At 46.6% G+C, this 18,318-nt stretch overlaps 1 protein-coding gene across 1 annotated transcript in view; it reads left to right on the top strand.

Annotated features, from left to right (window-relative positions):
• The first annotated feature begins 8,835 nt into the window (after positions 1 to 8,835).
• Positions 8,836 to 18,318, top strand: part of ABCG1 (ATP binding cassette subfamily G member 1) — a 56,576-nt gene continuing 47,093 nt past the window's right edge. Inside the window, 3 exon segments of the mRNA XM_082304995.1 lie at positions 8,836 to 8,917; positions 12,586 to 12,825; positions 12,827 to 12,829. Coding sequence (XP_082161121.1) covers positions 8,876 to 8,917; positions 12,586 to 12,825; positions 12,827 to 12,829 — 285 coding nt within the window. The 5' untranslated portion in view covers positions 8,836 to 8,875.

Here is an 18,318-nt window from a genome sequence, read left to right as displayed (position 1 = left end):
TTGGCCTGGATAGTTTACAGCCATGATTCCTAAAAATACCTCTACAGAGAACCTTGATCACATTGAATAAAATTTGGAGTCCTGGGGAAATGTCTTTATTCCTACAAATGTTGCACCAGAATTCAGAAAAGGCCAGAGCAATGGCTGGATTAGGTTGGGGTCTGTGACATCAGCTCAAGGCAAAATAACAGAATGGCTTTAATAATGAATTATAATAGCAAACAAGATGCATAATGCCATGCACTGAGAAGACTGTCCTTTTCTGAGTCTGCCCTAGCCAGGTCAGCCCTTTTCTATGAGCAGGTATCAGACTGATTTATGAAAATATATGCATGCTCACATGTGATATAGCTACATTCGTGTGAGGTTTGACTTAGTATCCTATGACAATATGTCAGATACTGTAGAATATCATAGAATAAGATAAATAGTTCAGCAACTGGTAAACTAATGTACCTCATGGCAGTTATCACTGGGGAAGCTTCTAATGGGCATGTTTTGATTAAGATTGCACTGGAGATAGTGTTAGGCTTGAAGTGATTAAATATTTGCATCGGTGATTCGGAAGTAAATATAACTCCTTTGCTGATTAAGGTGTGTGACTTATGCAGAATGGTAAACAAAGAGGCTAGAACTGTTGCATGCAACGATCTTGACTTCTTGATAAGCTTGACCCACGTAAGTGAAATGTATTTAAGTAGTTGACTGCACAGATGCACTTTTAGGAATAAGGAATGAAGGTCATCCCTACAGAATAGGATGCTGTATCCCAGCAGGAATGGACTCAGAAAAGGATTTGGCAATCGAAGGATAAGCAAATCAGCAGGAGCTCCCACAGTTATGCTGTGGGCAAAAAAGGTTAATGGGATGCTTGGATTAACAGTGCATAAGCAGGGCAGAAGTAAGGTAATGTTAACTCTGAACATGGCATTAGTGGGATCAACGCTGGAATGCTACATCCAGTTTTGGCATCAACTGCTCTAAACAGAGGCTGAAAAGGTATAAAAAAGAGACACAAATGATTAGAAGGCAGGAGAAACTGCCTTACAGAGAGCCCTAGAGGGTTCAGTGCATTTAGTTTATCAAAAAGAAGATTGGCTACAACTCAATTATTATGTCTAAGTATCTACCTTCTCAGGATTGGGGGAAGGAAAAGTACCAAACTGTAAAGGGCTTTTTAACCTGGTTAATTACACATGTAAACAAATAGTTGAAAACTGGAGTAGACATGTCAATACTCTACAAATTATTTTGCAGCAAATGACAAACTGGTGGAATAAACTATTAAAGGTAACCATGCCCTTCTTTGATTTGGTACCTTCAAATAAAGCCAGAATACCTGTCCAGAAGAGAGCTGAACATTACCAACTCCCATACAGGGTAACTGAGCAAGACTGAAGGACCAGTGACATACAAGGGACCAGACTAGCAGATATGGCCTCTTAGTCTGACATGTGTCAGTCTATCAATGGCCAAATGTGTATGAATTAGGAAAGGCTCATTGTGAACGGCTTTCACGTCAGGCCCGTGGACTGACAAGGAAGTCAGGCACTACTGAACGCTGTGGCTGTGAGGTTTGTGACGGTGCCAAATTATTTGCAGGGTTCCAAGTGCCCCACTCTCAAGCCTCTATTAGCTGTGCCAGGAACTCCAAGGAGCTCACCTCTCCAAGCTGACAGACTGTCACTCTGATAACCATGACAAATTTGAGTATAAGTTCAGGGCCTGCAGTTTGGCTCCCTCATGGATAATGACAGCTCTGCTTCCTTGGGAGGTTTCCCGGTGACCAGGCACCTTTTGCAGAGCGCATCACACTCATTTCTTGTTTCTAGATGTAATCTTGGACAAAAGCATTACCAAGTACATGTAACAAGCATGTACTAAGCTTACCAGCCCCCGCTACGCTCCTTTCCGCATGTAGCCCTGGTAGTTGGCTGATGCAAGTGTGTTAGTGCTTTGTTCCCCTGCCAGTCTCATGTGGGCTACTGGAAGGAGCGAGTGGGACAACTGTCCCAATGCCTCGTTGGTAACTAGACAGCTTTGAGCGGTTTTGTAGCTTTCTTCCCCTGCGCTAAAGCAGGACATGCAACTTCTCTATGAGACTGAGACTCCAACGGACTGGGTTTGTTGCCTGGGAATCATGGTCATTATCTCCCAGGGATTTCAGTTGCTGCAGGAAATAAATGTATACATCTGCAGGGAGCACCTAGGAAGGTTCATGTCACTTATAAAATGATCTTTGAGATGTGCCAGACAGCATGGCCATGTGGAATAATCGAGGTTTCTCTGCTGAGTCTCACATCTCTCAGAAAGAGTCTAAAATCTCAAATCTTCGGCGCTTCTGCTGCCAGTCATGTACAAAACCACCTGAGGTGGACAGGGTTGGGAAAAGGACGGTTTTTCCTTCTGATGTGGATGGTTAGAGTGCTTTGCTGGCAGGCACAGTAACTGCTCCGCCTGACCTGGAGAACAGGGTTTTATTTGGAGTCTCCTGTCCGTTGTAGAAGAGCTGTGCATCTTGAGGTGAAACTCTGGACTTCATGAAGTTGTTCCACTTCACACAGAAACAAAGGGGAGAGTGGCATTCACATCCCTTCCCCAGTTGGTGTTTAGTTGCATTTCCAAAGTGCAACAACTGCAAGGGGAGAGACACCCAAGGCTTTCCCCACAGAATACTTAATTTCAGTAACTCAGACCTTGTCCTGTCCCAACAGGCATGTTCAAAATCTTTCTTGAAACTGAGCAGAGACTGAATTTCAAATTTACTTTTCAGGACCAGAATGAGTGCTCAGTGGCAGGGTTATTGGGTGTAATGGGATAGGTGCTGTTTGCAGCTTTCTGTGAGAAAAACAGGAGTTGGTGTCATGGCTGAGAATCCCGTTTGGAAACAGCTTTCAGAGACTAAGTCCAAGTCCTCCAGGCATGAGTCTTTCCTTGGCATTTCCTTCTGCCTAACTTTTCTTGCTGATGTCTGTGTATCCCATTCCCAGGTGCTCAACTCTCTCGCTTGGCACTGTACAGGGAGCCTAAGCTGGCAAAGGATTTCAGGAGATTGGTGCCATGTCTGATTTTCAAGTTGCCTTGTGAATTGAGACTGCAGTCTTTTCATCAGACTGTGAGAATATTTTCTTCACCTAATCTGCTCATAACGGATTTGCTGAAGTTTTTCAGCTTGGCTACCGCTGCACGAGTGCTATCGCTTTCCCTTGTGCCCAGACCCTGAGGCTACAGTCTGGGAAGGTGCAGCCTAGCGAGACATGATGCCTAAAATCCCACTGCTCTTAGCTGTGATTTCCAGCCACTAGTCTGAGAAATGTGTCCGCATGTCTGGTTATAATGAGGGCAGTATGATTTGAGGCGGACTACACTGTAGGAATGCAGAAATATGTTTGAAATAGGCGCTGTGCTGGGGACCTTTTCCCTAGAGCCCTCGTCTGCTTCCAGCATGATATATGGGTGACAGAAAAATTTGCTATTTCTCCGCTCATAACTGAGGGAAACTAAATTTGCTGTGAGCATGCTATGTTGACATCAACTGAAAGTAGTGAGTTCATATAAATTATGCTCAGTCTCTGACAAAATAACTCTGTTTGTTTGAGCAGGAAGACTGATGATGTGTTTTCTTCCTCTTCTAGCATGTCTTGGGATCAGCTGGCTATGACAACTGAGGGCTACTTAGATACAGACTAATGGACCACCATCTCTTGCAGAGCTGACCCAATCCATTGCACCTACTATTACTTCTTTCCAGTGTTATCTCCCTCAATCTGCTTGAGGCAAAACACTCAAATAATTCCCTTGCATCAAAGTGAGCGCTGTACACCCTACTGATTCCCATGCGCGCAATAGAGAGTAGCCATAGAAATGATTTGCAGCTAAAACTGGTTAGAAACAGGTTGGTGTTTCGCTCTTGAATTTCTTGCCTTTGGATCTCAGAAGAGGGACATTTGAGTACCCAGACGTCAAAATACTGATAAAATCTCATGTGAAATAAACATGTGAAGCCTCTTGTGTTATTCCTGGCAATGTTAGTTCAAGACAAAAACGGTGTAGGAACACAGCTTGGGTGGTATCCGTCTCTATAACACTGGCCATGGCTATTCCAAGTTAGGTGTCTGGAGCCCTCCCCAGTTGATAGGGAAGCCAAGATGGATCCAGAATCTATCCCAAATCAAGGTAAATATTTAAGAAGGAAAGACTGAATTTTCTTTTGGGGATGCCCATTTCTCTCCAATGACTGAAAGACATTCTGCACGACTAGCTTAGATGATACCAATTTTCTAGGCAGCTAAAATTAGAAACGAATCCCACCCATTACACAGAGTATACCTAACCTGAAAGGAATGACTGATTATGTTCTTCAATATTAAATAGATCTGAAGGCAGATCTGTTTAAACTGACTGATCACATTCTTCTCAAATAGCATTATGTGAGTATTTCCAGTATAGATAGGGAAGTACTAATGTCGTGGACAAAAAGGTATAACAAAATTGAGAGGGGTTATGACTGTTGTTCCAATAAATTGGGAAGGAGAACAACAGGAAGGAAGAAGAAAAATGTGATCCAAGTCAGGGATTTACTGTATTTTAGTAAGATGATGCTTCAAATTTCCAGCCCACTGACAAAAAGTACTAGAATAGTCTTTTTAGTTGGAGACTGGGTGCAAAGCTGCTAATAACTTCCTAGTAGTAAAGGAAAGTTTGATATGTCACTGGTGGTTTGTTTGATACATCACCTGAAAGCAAGATGTATGCTGATGTCTTTCAAGTCCTAATACATGGGAACTGAAACAGAGAATAATACCTCTTTAGTTAAAATAATTCTCTTCCAGTAAGATACTGATTATTTTCCCCACTATGCGTTCCTTTTCTCTGCCCTTTTTTTTTAAAGCACAATGCAGACTCATGGCTATTAGCTGCCAGAAACCCAGACTCTCAGCCTTTCTCAGGATCAGACCATAAGTTTTTTCTCAACTTTATCTTTAGGCTGTTCAAACCTACCGATATTCTTTCCACTCTTATTTCACTAAACCTATGGAATTAATTGGGGTAGGGCAGAAGAAGAGTGAAAACATACTTCAGAAACCATCCAGAACAGTGTATATTTTCAAACGGCAAAGTGACACTCCATCTGGGATAAACTGTTGTTGTTGCGTTTTTATTTAGGTCAATAATTGTGTGAGCGTTTCACAGTGGGATATGTTTCTTTGTGCTCTCAGCTCCTTTGACTTTTTAGGTAGATTTAGAAACATAATTCTGAAACGAAAATCCCAAATGTTTTTCTTTGATAAACTTTTTTTTTTTTTAAAAAGGACATTTTTCTCAAAAGCTCCTTAAATCTTTTCCATAGAATTCCTCGAACTCTGCCCAGACCAGCTTAAATGAACAGCAAGTTGCGAATAGTTAAAGCCGAGGGGTTTTTTTAATGACAACTCCATCTAAAATATTTTGCCTTTTATAGTTAAGACTTTCCTTTTTCTCATCTGCCTCTTCCACACTTCTCAGATGAACTTTTCCTACATGTTGTATCTCACCAGTTAAGTCCATGCTGGCCTCCACATTTCCCCAGGCTATACTGCTTCTATACATGAACTAGTTCTTGTACAGAGACACCAGAGCTATCAGTACTGCACTAAAATGCCTCCCGTGGCTGTGCTGTAAATCTGCCCTCTCCTGCTGTCGCTGCATTTCCACTTTGCCCTTCCCAGTGCATTTCTGCTTGTGATGTCCTTTTTCTTTCCTGTGGGCTGCACCAGTCTACTGTCTGTAATGCTTACCCTGCTGTAAAGCCTGGAAGCTACTACTATTTCCTCATCTATTTTAGGAGTTAGAGTTTTGTCCCTGCCCGCTTGTCCTCACCTTCATTTGTAGCTTCCCTTTTTTTTTGTCCTGGATTTTTTTCAACACCGTTTTATCTCTCTCTTCTTTTTTTTTTTTTTTTCCCACAGAGTTGTGTTCTTGATCTTTTTGCCTGCAGGGACCAGGGGATCACCTGTAAAGTTAATGGAAGAGTTAATGAGGGAATGTAGGAATGCAGGAGACTGCTATTTTTAGCGTGCTTCGTCTTATGTAATCATTTTTTTCCTGTGTGGTATCAAAATAGATACCAAATAGAACTTGGTTTCTGAGAAACCTGTTTTATGTCTCAGTGTTTTACAAGAAGCTCCCTTAGATACTGATACTGCGGCCACCATGAAAAGAATAAGTCCTCAGGATCTGATCATGTACTCTTGTTCAGGAAAAACTCTCGTGGAAGGTGATGGGAGCAATGCTTGAGGCTGCAGGGTCGAGCCATCACTTGTCTTTGCATCACGCCTAACGTCTGTGCCTCTGTGCCACTTCATACAGCGAAGGGTAGTTTTCACGTACACCATTAAAAGCAGTATAGCAAATACACGGTTGAGCCCAGACTACTTCAGCCATAATATCGATAGAGAAGCCATCACTTTGTTGATCAGGAGCATATAATGCCACGTGAACTTGGTGCAATGCTCCTCCTCGCACGCTGCTGGCCCGTGAACGAGGGGCAGTAACGCGACGTAGCCGGCGACGCGGGCAAGCCCAGGCGGGCAGCGCAGGCAGCCCCGCAGCCGACGGGCAGCGCACGCCTTCCCGCGAAGGCTCGATTCGTGAAAGGCACGGTTCAGCCCTTAGTACCGTAAGCTGCTTACAGGCGGAGCTAAAACTTTTGTTTGTGCAGCAGATTTCAGTACTGTACATTTAAGTTTTGTTACAGCCTTTATGTTGTTTTCCTTGCTCCTTCCTGAGCCTTTAAGAAGTTAAAACGGAGGATAGTAAGCATCATGCTGGGCCTGTATCACACATTCGCTAAGATGAGGTTCTCTCTTGCTCTCTCTTTGTATCCTGCCTGTTCCACCTCACAGTCAAAACACATGATGTCTTTAAGCAGTTTGCTTTACCCTATAAATGCCTTAAACATATACAGCAGTATTTCACAGCCCGTTTCAGGTCCCGTAAGGAGATAATGCAGCCTTCTCAATGTTTCTAAGGGAAAATAAAGGAGTCAAGTGTGAATAAATTTTAGGTGCTATAGACACGTGCTCCAAACCAAGTTAATTAAAACCCTGGACCCTCACTGGAAGAATGCTTCCTAATTTCTCTTTATTTCTAATATTAGGAGATAATTGTATTTCAGATTCATTCCCAAACACAATTAAAGCCTTCAATGAGGACTTCTGGATGGGCCCATCCGTGTTTGGTCTGGTATTCCACAGCAGGCAGGCATTTCTTCCTCAACACATGAGTTACAAGTAAATAATTTTCTGCAACATCTACAGACTGAATCCAAGTTCAAGCTCGGTGAGTCTCCGCACTCTGTTCCTCAGCAATAGGATGCAGCGGATGGTAAAAGTTCGTATGTTTCCAAGGGGGAGATTTCTCTCATGGAAGAGGTATCTACTGAGGGTTATTAGCACATTCAGGAGCGACAACTACGCCAGGAAGTCCTTGAGCTAAAAACAGCTGTAGGCTGGGCGAGTATCAGGGAGACATCTGACACAGGACAGCCCTGTGCCTAAGCTCTCCTTTGAGCATCCATCTCCCGGCCGCTGCCAGGAGGGAGGGTGCTGCAGGAGACGGGCCCCCGCCTGACCCGGCGCCGATGTTCTGTGCAGCAGCGCTGTGCCACCTGCGGTAAACACCCCTCCATGGCTCAGCAAGGATAAAATACTTACCTGCCTGCCAGGGGCTTTGTGAAGATTACCTCCGTGTCTGTACAATGCTATGCGAGCACCGAACGTTAGGGCAACCTCCCTGGTTAGAAGATTCCTCACAGATTATGAACTCGTGTATGTAACGTTTGGTAGACGCTTTGAACCCAATTCTCAGACCCCTGCTATAGTTTATCCCCTCTTCGTGCTGCTTCCAGAGGAACAGAGAGGGAGCCTCAGCACAAGCCAAAACCAGGCCCAGCGCGTACGTAACGTCAGCGGCACTTGGGACGGCTGGTGGGTCTTCCAGTATCTAGCTTCTTGGCGAACTGGTTGGGCAGAGCTTTCTGCCACCGGGTAGCCTGGCTAATGAATCTAACTCAAAACCTAGTCACGGATCTAGACTCAAGTCAGCAGGGCCAACACAACCCTGACGGCACGTGACCACCACCCATGGCACTTCACGGGCAAGCGTGTGGTTCAGGCCCCGTCTTTGCAGGACCTCGCTGAAATGCAGGCCTTTGACTTCAGGAAAAAACAAAGAAAGATGGAAACCCAGTGACCACCTTTATTTATTTCTGAACCACAACGGCTCGCCCAGCCAACGAACCAGCGGCACGCGAGTCCCCGGGCCAGAAGAGCCGTCTGCTCCTCAGGCCGGCGGGGCGGCACCCGGCGCAACGCGGTGGTGCTTCGGCTCCCCGTCGCCCCGGGGAACGCCACCCCGGCCCCCGCGGGGAGCTCACGGGGAAGCCGGGCCGCAAGCTGTGCCAGGCAGGGGCGCGGAGGCAACGCCCGGCACCTCGCCGCCGGCACGTCCCGACCAGCCGCCTTCAGCGGCCCGTCCCCCGGAGAAGCGTCTGCCGCCTGCTCCGGCAGAGGGAAAGCCACGGCCACCCGCGGGACGGGCCGGGCCCACAGCGGGGCCGCGCTGCCCACGCCGGAGGGGCGCCCCTGCGGGCCGGTCCCCCGGCACCGCCCCGCCGGCTCTCCCCAGCCCGGCGGCGGGGGCCGCGGGGGCGGGCGGGGGCCGTGCCTGCCGCGGCGGGCCGGGGCGGAGGCGGCCCCAGCGCGGCGGGAGGCCGCTCCCTCCCGGCCCGCCCGCCTCCCGCAGCCAGTGCGGGCGGAGAGGCGGCACTCGAGGGCTCCGCGCGGTGCCGGCGGAGCGGGAGCCGCCGCCAGCAGCCGGGCGGGCAGCGAGGCACATGGCATGTCTGATGGCGGCTTTCTCCCTGGGCACCGCTTTGGTAAGGCGCGCCCTGCCCTCCCTGCCTCCCCCGGCGGGGCCGCGGCGAGGGGTGGGCGAGGTGCGGGGCTGGGGGGGACGCAGCGAAGGCTCCGCGGGGCGCCTTCCCGCTCTCCCTGAGGGAAAACCGGGGCCGGGCGGCGGGCCCGGGGCTGCGTCCAGCCGGGGGGAGCCCGGTACCGGCGGCGGGGCAGCCCCCGATCGGCGGCGGGGTGTGCGAGGGGACGGCGGCGTGCGGCGGAGCTTGACCGCTGGTTACCTCTGGGCTGTGGCTCAGGCCGGGGGATTAGCGGCTGCTGCGAGCATGCTCCCTGCGCCGCTGCGCCCCGTCGCGTTCAAAACAGACTTGCGGAGGGACCGTAACCTTTGCATAACACCGGGGCGAGCGGCAGAGGGGCGGGAGCCGGGGGGCAGGGGCTCGGCGGGGAGGCGGCTGGGGAGGGAGCGGGCAGAGCCTGCGGGGCCGTCGGGCCGCCGCGCCCGGTGGGCGCCGGGAAGCAGTCCAGCCCCGGAGGGGGCAAATGCAGTGGTATGGGGAGTAAAGCTGTGTGACGCCAGCCGAGACGTGAGCGCAGGCTTTGGGAACGTACGCTCTTCGTGTCCGCTGCGCAGGGGGGTTGAAGCGGGCAGCGGTGTGAAAGGCACGGCTGTACGTACGCTTGGTGTGGCAGCAGAGGGACGAAGGGTTTGGTGGTGTTGGCGGTACGCGGGGGGGGTTCAGGTGTGTTTGAGGAGCGGTTACGCGGGGCTCGGGTAAGCCTGTGGCTGTCCTGGCCACGGGAGTTGCCCACCTCTCCCCAGGCAGAGGTGACCCCACGACTGGGAGCCGTTTCTGCCACCCCAGGCTCTCGGAGGGATCCTCGCCCACAGCAGGCGGTCCCTGGGTTGGAGGGGATCCTCGCCCACAGCAGGCGGTCCCTGGGTCGGGGGGGATCCTCGCCCACAGCAGGCGGTCCCTGGGTCGGGGGGGATCCTCGCCCACAGCAGGTGGTCCCTGGGTTGGGGGGGATCCTCGCCCATAGCAGGCGGTCCCTGGGTCAGGGGGGATCCTCGCCCATAGCAGGTGGTCCCTGGGTCCAGGGGGATCCTCGCCCATAGCAGGCGGTCCCTGGGGTAGGGGGGATCCTCGCCTATAGGAGGTGGTTCCTGGGTCGGGGGGGATCCTCGCCCACAGCAGGTGGTCCCTGGGTTGGAGGGGATCCTCGCCCACAGCAGTGGTCCCTGGGTTGGAGGGGATCCTCGCCCACAGCAGGCGGTCCCTGGGTCGGGGGGGGATCCTCGCCTATAGGAGGTGGTTCCTGGGTCGGGGGGATCCTCGCCCATAGCAGGCGGCCCCTGGGTCGGGGGGGATCCTCGCCCATAGCAGGCGGCCCCTGGGTCGGGGGGGATCCTCGCCCATAGCAGGCGGCCCCTGGGTCGGGGGGGATCCTCACCCATAGCAGGCGGTCCCTGGGTCGGGGGGGATCCTCGCCCATAGCACGCAGTCCCTGGAGGAGGCAGGCGTGTGACTGAGGGCTGGCAGGCCTCCGTCACCGTCTGCTGAAAACAGGCATTTCTGTCCACGGGGTGATTGATTTGTTTAATGTCCCAGGAACAAAAGTCTCTGGCTTCATACTGGCTTATGATTAAGTAGGCAGAGACAAGGCCCTTGTCCAAAGGATGTTTCTGTTTGAATTGATCTGAACTGGAGAAGCTCTGACCGTCCCCTGAATACTCAAGGTGACCTGCTCATTGGGTCTTAATTGTTGGATATTCCCTCTGACGTGTGAAGTTGCTCAGTGGTTCTTCTGAACCAAACAGCTTATGAGTGCCAAAGTAAGCCCTGAAAACATTCAGGAAAGAATATTGTTAACTGACCTTCCCTTATTTTTCAGGGAAGAGGGAGGTTCCCCTACTTTAATTGTTCAGTTCTAAGGTGTTTCACGCTACTCTTGTTACGTTCAAATTACACGCTATTACAGTCAACTATTTAAGAATTTGGGAGTAAGTGTTACTGGATACCTGACCTCTGAGTAAGTTGAGAGCATGATTAAAATCGCTTTCTTGAGAAAATGTGGTAAGCGGAGCTGATTTTTACATCCAGAACTTAGGGCTTGTGCTTGAAGAACCTGACGATGCTAGCTATATAGTGGTTATGTAGGACTGTTTTATTTAATGTTTTTCATCAGCATTCATGACAAGTGACTGATCTGAGCAGCACTGCTTTTACAGCATAAATGGGAAGACCACTGACCATGACAGGGTGAAAATGGTGCGGTGAAAAGGAGACAATGTCACTTCTTAGTTGCATTGGAGGATGGGTAGGGGGAGACCGTGGCATGACCTACACCTCTTTATTTGAGGGTGTTCAGCAATGATGCCTTGAAATGTAGTGCAGCAAGAACGTATGCTTTCCAAGAGATACCTTTGGGGATATGCAGCTTGTTGGGCAGATGTGACAGCGTGGAAAGCCTAGCGCATAAGCCAGCTACAGAAGTCTTTTCCAATACAGATCTGCACTGAAAATACTACATTTTCTAATAGATGGCTGTGCAGATGTTGGGCCCTGCTTATGGAATACTCCAGACAACAGATGACAATGAACAGCCTCTGAACTGTTCAAAATTCTGTTTAGCTGAAGAAAATTCATGATTATTTTACTTCTGGCTTTATACTCATCCTGTTGATATTGGTGCAAGGTGCCCATGCAGGTAAAAGAAATGGAAAAAGTTCAGATTTTGTGTGCATGATAAAGAGGAAGGCAGGTGGCAGGCCATTGTCATGGTCAGGAGAGGAGGGGAAAGAGATTCAGTCCAAAAAATGCCAAGTGGAATTGCAGTGAGTGCTACGATGGGCAAAGTGGAATAAGAGGTATGGCTGTAAGCATAAAGCATTGACCTTGCAGTATTAACAGTGCAAGTACTGGAGCAGGGTTTAATGTTTATGTAGCTGATAAGATTTCCATTAGGGATCAGTGTCAAGCAAGGAGAGTGTGCAGGGATTTTGGGTGGAAAGCGCTGTGCTTTCCTAACAGACCTCTAGGAAAGAAGTTGTACTGTTCCAGGTTGCAAAGTCTCCAGAACTATCAGTGCAGGAGCAAATAAGGCACAAAATAGTACATTTCAAAATCTGCATAAATATAACTTGTGCAATTTCACATTTACAGACGTATATTCTGATCCAAAGGAATAAGAGCTCTTAGACTTCTTGAGTGGTTGTCTTCTGAAATGCATGCACAAATAATAGTTCAGCTAGCTCTCTTCCCCCTCCAGCTCTGTCCCAGTGCAAGCCCTGGAATCAGAGTAACTAGAACCAAATTCTTTGAGTGCATAAGAAACCAAATACAATGGGGACTGAACTTATCAGTGTTGTATTAAGCTGATGTAAGAGCTACTCTGTTTGGAAGATACTGATGTGCTGTATATAAGACCTTTGTGGGGAAACTGGTGCTAAAGGAACTGCCCTTTGTGTGCTGCAAGTGCAAGAGCTCTTTTACTTCTTCTGTCAAGGCACTGGCAGAACAAACAAAAGATTTTTTTTTTTTTTTTTTTTTTTTTTCCCCTTTCGCCACATTACTGTGCTGGATTCTTGTGTTGTTTAAGTAGTAATTCTTCTAATGCAGAAGGTTTGAAACATGTTCCTAAACCAAAGTGTGTGAACTTCGTCTTTTCTCCAACTTTTTCCGTCTAGAACGGCAGCAATTCTGCTTGTACCATGGCCGAGCCAAAGTCAGTGTGTGTTTCTGTGGATGAAGTGGTCTCAAATGGCACAGATAACCAAGACGTTCGACTGATGAATGGACATTTAAAAAAGGTGGACAATGCTCTGACAGAAGCTCATCGTTTCTCCTACCTACCCCGCAGACCAGCTGTGAATATTGAGTTTAAAGAACTGTCATACTCTATCCAAGAAGGGCCATGGTGGAGGAAGAAAGGTGAGGAAAACTTAATGTTTTGGCTAACATACAAACGTTATTGTCCATGTGGGTGGTCATGATAGGTGGAATGAGTCTGTTGTGGATGGCGAAGCAAAGCGAGTAAAGGGAGCACGTTTTCACAGTTGCTTTTTGGTTGGCTTCTTGATATACCCACTGTCTCCCAGCTGGCACTGGGGAACTTCCCTGGAGCCTGATGCAGTGGGGTGCACGGCTCCTTGCACTCCAAGAAACTGTAGATGAGTTCATACAACTGCTTATTTTTGCCTCCCAATTCTAAAGTATCTGAAGTAAATATAGTATTGCTGTGCTGCCAAATATCTGTCCTGTGATCTTGCATGTCTACAATTTCTTGTTGAGGGTGGGTAGAGCATGCATTAGTTTAAAGATGGGGGTGGGGGGAAAGAGGATGCTTTTTTTACTTTTGTGATTGGCTGTTTTGTGAAATGGTATTTTTTCAGTACTCTTTCTGAACAGCAAGCATCTCAGAATTTCAGAAGGCATTTTAAACCAGGATAAAAATTATTCTCTTAAAATGCTGTGTTTGGAAATAAATGCTGTGAGCTATAGGAATGTCAGCCCATCCATGTCTCTTGGTATGCTATGATGGATGTCTCTAAGCTTACCATTTCTTTTAACTGATGAAATCACTGGCTATTGCTCGGACTGAATCCTGAGGTTTAGTCAAGGACCAGGATGCTCTTGCTAGCTACTTTGCTAATAATACACAGCAAAGAGTTCACAGCCTGCAACACAGGGCACACCAGAATGATACAGATATTGAATCCGTCTCAAGGAAGTGAAGTGTTACCACTTTTCTTCTCGCAATCCTGTTTCACTTACAGCTGGCTCTGAGACAATTCTTCTGGTACTGATTTACTGATAGGAGTGAGGAGGGCATATTCAGCTCTCTTCTTCATATGCTCTTGGTCTATTCCAGTTCTGAAAGGTGGGTGTAAGGTGGCTCTGTCCTTTTTCATCTGCCTTGCATTCGTTCTTTTTATACCTTCATCTGCTTTGTGTAGCCACGTGTTTCCTAGAGAGCTTTTGTTTTTTGTGTATGTGTGTGACTAGTCATCTCTGAGAGGAAAACTAGGTCGTGCAGTAAATTCCTGCGAGCGAAAAGAAGTAAGCCCAAGAGAAAATATTGAAATCTTCAGGAGAATTTTGTGTACTAAATGACATAATTGCTCTTCCTCGAGGAATTCTCTCTTACTAACGTAAATTGGTATGGTTGTGTGCTTTAGTTCTTTTTAAGAGATAAGCCCCTGCCAATGCGCCGCTCACCTGAGCCATACTTGATGCCTGCACTTGCTCTGACTCTGTAAATCCACTGGCTTAAAGGTTCCACTTGAAATTGTTTCACAAAGTACATTGCTGCTGTCTGGAAATCGTGTCATTATCGCAACACCTAGGCTTTTAATAATCTAAAAACGTGTGGTATGAAAAAAACTTGATCTGTGGCTATGGAGGTGCTACTGTATGCCGACAGCCTGTGCATACAGTTATTCATTTGTTGAAGTATGTGGAAACTTGAGGCTTTAATGGGTTTTTCAACATCAAAACTGTATGTGCACACACCTGCCTTCTTTTAATTTTTTATTAAAATTGCATGTAGCCATGTATACTGTCCATAGGAGAACAACTTGGTTTGACAGCAAGTTTCGTACGTTCAAAATTATTTTTTATCTTATCAGAACAAACTCAAGCGTTGAAGGTTTTTTTTTTCCCCCTCCAAGAAATGGAACTATGCCAGTGTCTCATGTAAGACTTAAAAACTTCAGATTTTTTTAACTGGATCTCTTTCTTATTGGCCAAAAATGATTGAGGGCTTCTAGACCAAAGACGTCTGTCCACATTTGCTGACACATCTGAGTGACTTGGCTTGAACAAAATGGCACATCCTAACAAAATGTCCTGCTGCTGAAAAGGACTGGTTGTGGTATTTAGCGCCAGGGCATGGCTGGCTACGACTGTGTCACTACACTTTTAGATTTGAAAGAGGAGATGAAGCTTTTCTGGCTATCTGTGAGCATGAGTTCATATGCTCCCCTCCTCACCTGGTCTTGCACCATATGTCTTTCCTCGGACCACTAAGAAGAGCCTCTGAGTGGCTGTGGGCCGTGCTGTCTGCCAGCAGGTCTTGGCACTCTTCTGCTAGCCAAGGATCTAAAAAAGACTTGGGGGGGGTTTACAGTCGATGCCAAGCTGAATGTGAGCCAAAGTAATCTCACTGCAAGCAAGGTAAACCACATAATAAGCTACCTTTGGAGGACCTGGCCAGATGGAGGCAAGTTGTTATCCTTCACAACATCGGTGAGAGCACAACTGGAATACTGTATCCAGTTTTGGGCCTTCCAGATCAACTATTGGGTCAGAGCTACTGGGAAGCTGGAAGGGGTCTGTCAGAGGGGTAGGCAATTGGTTAGGGGACCTGCGAAGAGAGGCGGAGGAAGCTGGGCTTGTTCGGTCTAGTGAAGGGGGAGCCGGGGGATGATCTCATTCTGGCGTACCGCTGCCTAGAGGGCAGTGACAAAGGCAGTGGAGCCAAACTCCTGTTAGCGCCAGCTGATACACAAGAGCCAGTGGCCACGTGCTGCAGTTTGGGTGGCTTATGGTGGACGTTAGGAAATACCTGTTCACCAGGAGGTTGGTGCAACACGGGGACAGGTCACCCAGAGATGGTGTGCTTTCGCCATGCCAGTGGGGTGTAGAAAATTTGGCTAGGCAGAGCCACAGCTGACTTGATCTTCTGTTGGTGATCGTCTTGCTTTGAGCAGAAGGCTGGACTAGGCGACCTCCGAAGGTCCCTTCCAAGCAACACTTCTATGATTCAGTGAATTGCTAGGCATATTATAGAAACCTTCTGTCAACAAACTTTCCTCCCAGCCATGTTCGCTGCTCCAGGGACTGACCCAATGTATTGGTTTTAATAGAAAAGGTTTTCCATTAGAGAAATAGAAAACTGGATTGTCTAAATTGTTTCAAATGAAGGTAACTGTCAGATTCCTTGAATTGTTTTAGTCGTTCTGCAGTAGGATTGTTTGTGTGCAATTTGGGATATCTCCGTTTAAAACTGGTGGGCTCGTAGATGAATACATTACATGTAAAACTATTCTGAATGCCTCTTACTGGTTTCTCCTCCCATGGGAAACTGGGACTTTGCAATGGGTTTTAATCTGTCTCTGCTCAACAAAAGGACAATATTGTGCCTTGAAACACCGGTGGATGTTTTAGCTCTATCCTCCTTGTGGGTTCCCTGTGCTAAAAGGATCTGTCATTGCCATGATGTGAAATTTTTAAATTCGCTTTTTAATGAGAAGGGTAGCAGAAAATGCATTCCTGAAGGTACAAAGTCCAGTGTAGGAAATGCAACTGATTTTTAAAAAGCGGTAAACTTGTATGCACAAGCTGAAAAAAAATTAAAAAATGGGAGATGTCTGTCAGTTCACATTGTTCTTGGGTGCTGGTCATGGCAATAAGCGATAAGGGATGCTGTTATGAAAATGTGCCTTTTAAATTAATGGTTTTCTATTCTGAAACGGAGCTTGGAAAAAAATTCGGCTATTTCTACATCTTTCTCCATGACTATAATGAATTAGTTGAAACCTTTCGTGAGTGTTGGATCACAGAGGGAGAAATATGATTTCCTTGCAAAGACAATTTGTGCCAGCATGTTGAAGGGGAATTCAACTAAAGAGCAACAACAAAAACATGTACTCCTTTCAGTAGAAATGGTATTGCAAAGTAATGTTAAGGTTAGGCTCTAAATTAACAAAAGGAGGAATAATTAGTAATGCTGCCATTGTGTTCTGTACTTAGCTGTATTGTTCAGACAGTGAAACTCATGGTATGTAACATCATTTACTTTTTATTAAAAGCACAAAGAAATGTGAATTTGCATTGCTTGTCAACAACAAAGAAGCTAAATAAGCCATCGTAGACTTCAAATTAGAATTTTTAATTGATTTGTGTCTCAGCCTTAAAATGCCTAATTTATCTATTAAATCTCATTTTCTTTTTAAAAATAAGGAAGGGCATTTTCATTCTCAGATTTGTATGATAAATGCTGTTCTACTCATTTTAATGAGGTTTTATCAAATTCACAGCAAAGATTGGTATGACTCTGGACCTGATTCATTCATGGTGTAATTCCTCTTGAAGTCAGTGGTATTAATAGGGAAGGAATCTGGTAGGTGAGTCCTTGATCTAAGAATCTGTATCTGACCCATTCCGTTCAGTAGGAGTTCTTAGCAATATGGGAATTTGGAAGAGGTTACAGAGGTACGAGTTTCAGAAGATCTCAGATGACTTTGGCATTTTCCCCATAAAGCTTTTAGGGAATTAGTCAACTGGTAGAATCAACTATTTCTTCAGTTTTGAAGGAAAGAGACTGATAAGTGACTTAATCCAGATCTTGTGAGGATAAGGATCTTCCAAAACCAAAAATTTGTCTCAGTCTTTGAATTCTGCCATCATTCAAGCATGTGCCAGGGGTCTCCTGCGGTCCGCAAGGTTCCAGATTTCACGTAAGAGAGCTGCAGGACTGTTGGAGCAGAGACAGAGTGTGTTGTAAGATTAAGACGAAATGGCAAAGCCAGAAAAAGGAAACTTCAACACACAAGGAAATAATAGGGCTGTTTAGTCCAAGAATGCCTTCTCCCTTCTTTTAGGAAGAGGGAGCCAGCTGGCTTGGAGGGGAAGAAAAAGAGGAGAGTCCTCCATTAGATCCAGTATGGGCTTCTTAAATGAGGAAAAGCAAGATCCACAGAGCTTCAGAACAAACTTTGTCCAAAATTTCACTGTCTTTTCACAAAGCCATTTATCTAAAGGTTGAGAAGGAGATCTGAAAGTGGATCTTATCTTGGCTTCTGAACTGTCTGTTTAAACTGCAGTTTGAAATGCGAACCACAGAAACACACATTGGTTTTTAGCAGTTTATAGAAAAAGTATAGACGCATACGTTTTAATTCTAGGACTGCCTGAAAACTGTTTGCAAGAGGATTTCAGGGAAAAGTCAGCGCCTTAGCTTTCTGCCATTTTTGTTAAAAAGTGCCATAAAGTAATCTGAACAGAATGAGTGGTTTGGGGATAAAATTATGAATAGTCCCAAATACGGAGAGGGCCGTATTTGACCTTCTGTCTTGGTCAAATTCATTCGGCTTTACTTTGAAAAGATATATACATTCTGTATACCCACCAAAGGATGTTTGTCCTATTGTTTCTAGGTGTTTTTGTTATGATGTAGGATGGAAATGGAAATATTGTTCCTACATAACTTGAGTGCATCCAGGAGGAAAGTAGTAATAAATTGGCTTTCAAAACTCCACAACGACTCAGGGATTACTTCCCCCCCCCCCCCCCCCCCCCCATACTTGTCAGTATTCATGGTTAATTAGGCAACATTTTAGTTGGAAATTTCTCCGTTGTTATTTTTAGGACTGTAATGACTCATTTGTGCTGTGTTCGAGTGCAAGTTCTGGTAGGAT

Source organism: Platalea leucorodia, assembly GCF_965183815.1.
Source record: "Platalea leucorodia genome assembly, chromosome: 2".
In the NCBI taxonomy this organism is placed as follows: Eukaryota; Metazoa; Chordata; class Aves; order Pelecaniformes; family Threskiornithidae; genus Platalea; species Platalea leucorodia.
The sequence above is the reverse complement of the archived record's forward strand: the minus strand, read 5'-3'. Positions and strand labels throughout refer to the sequence as shown.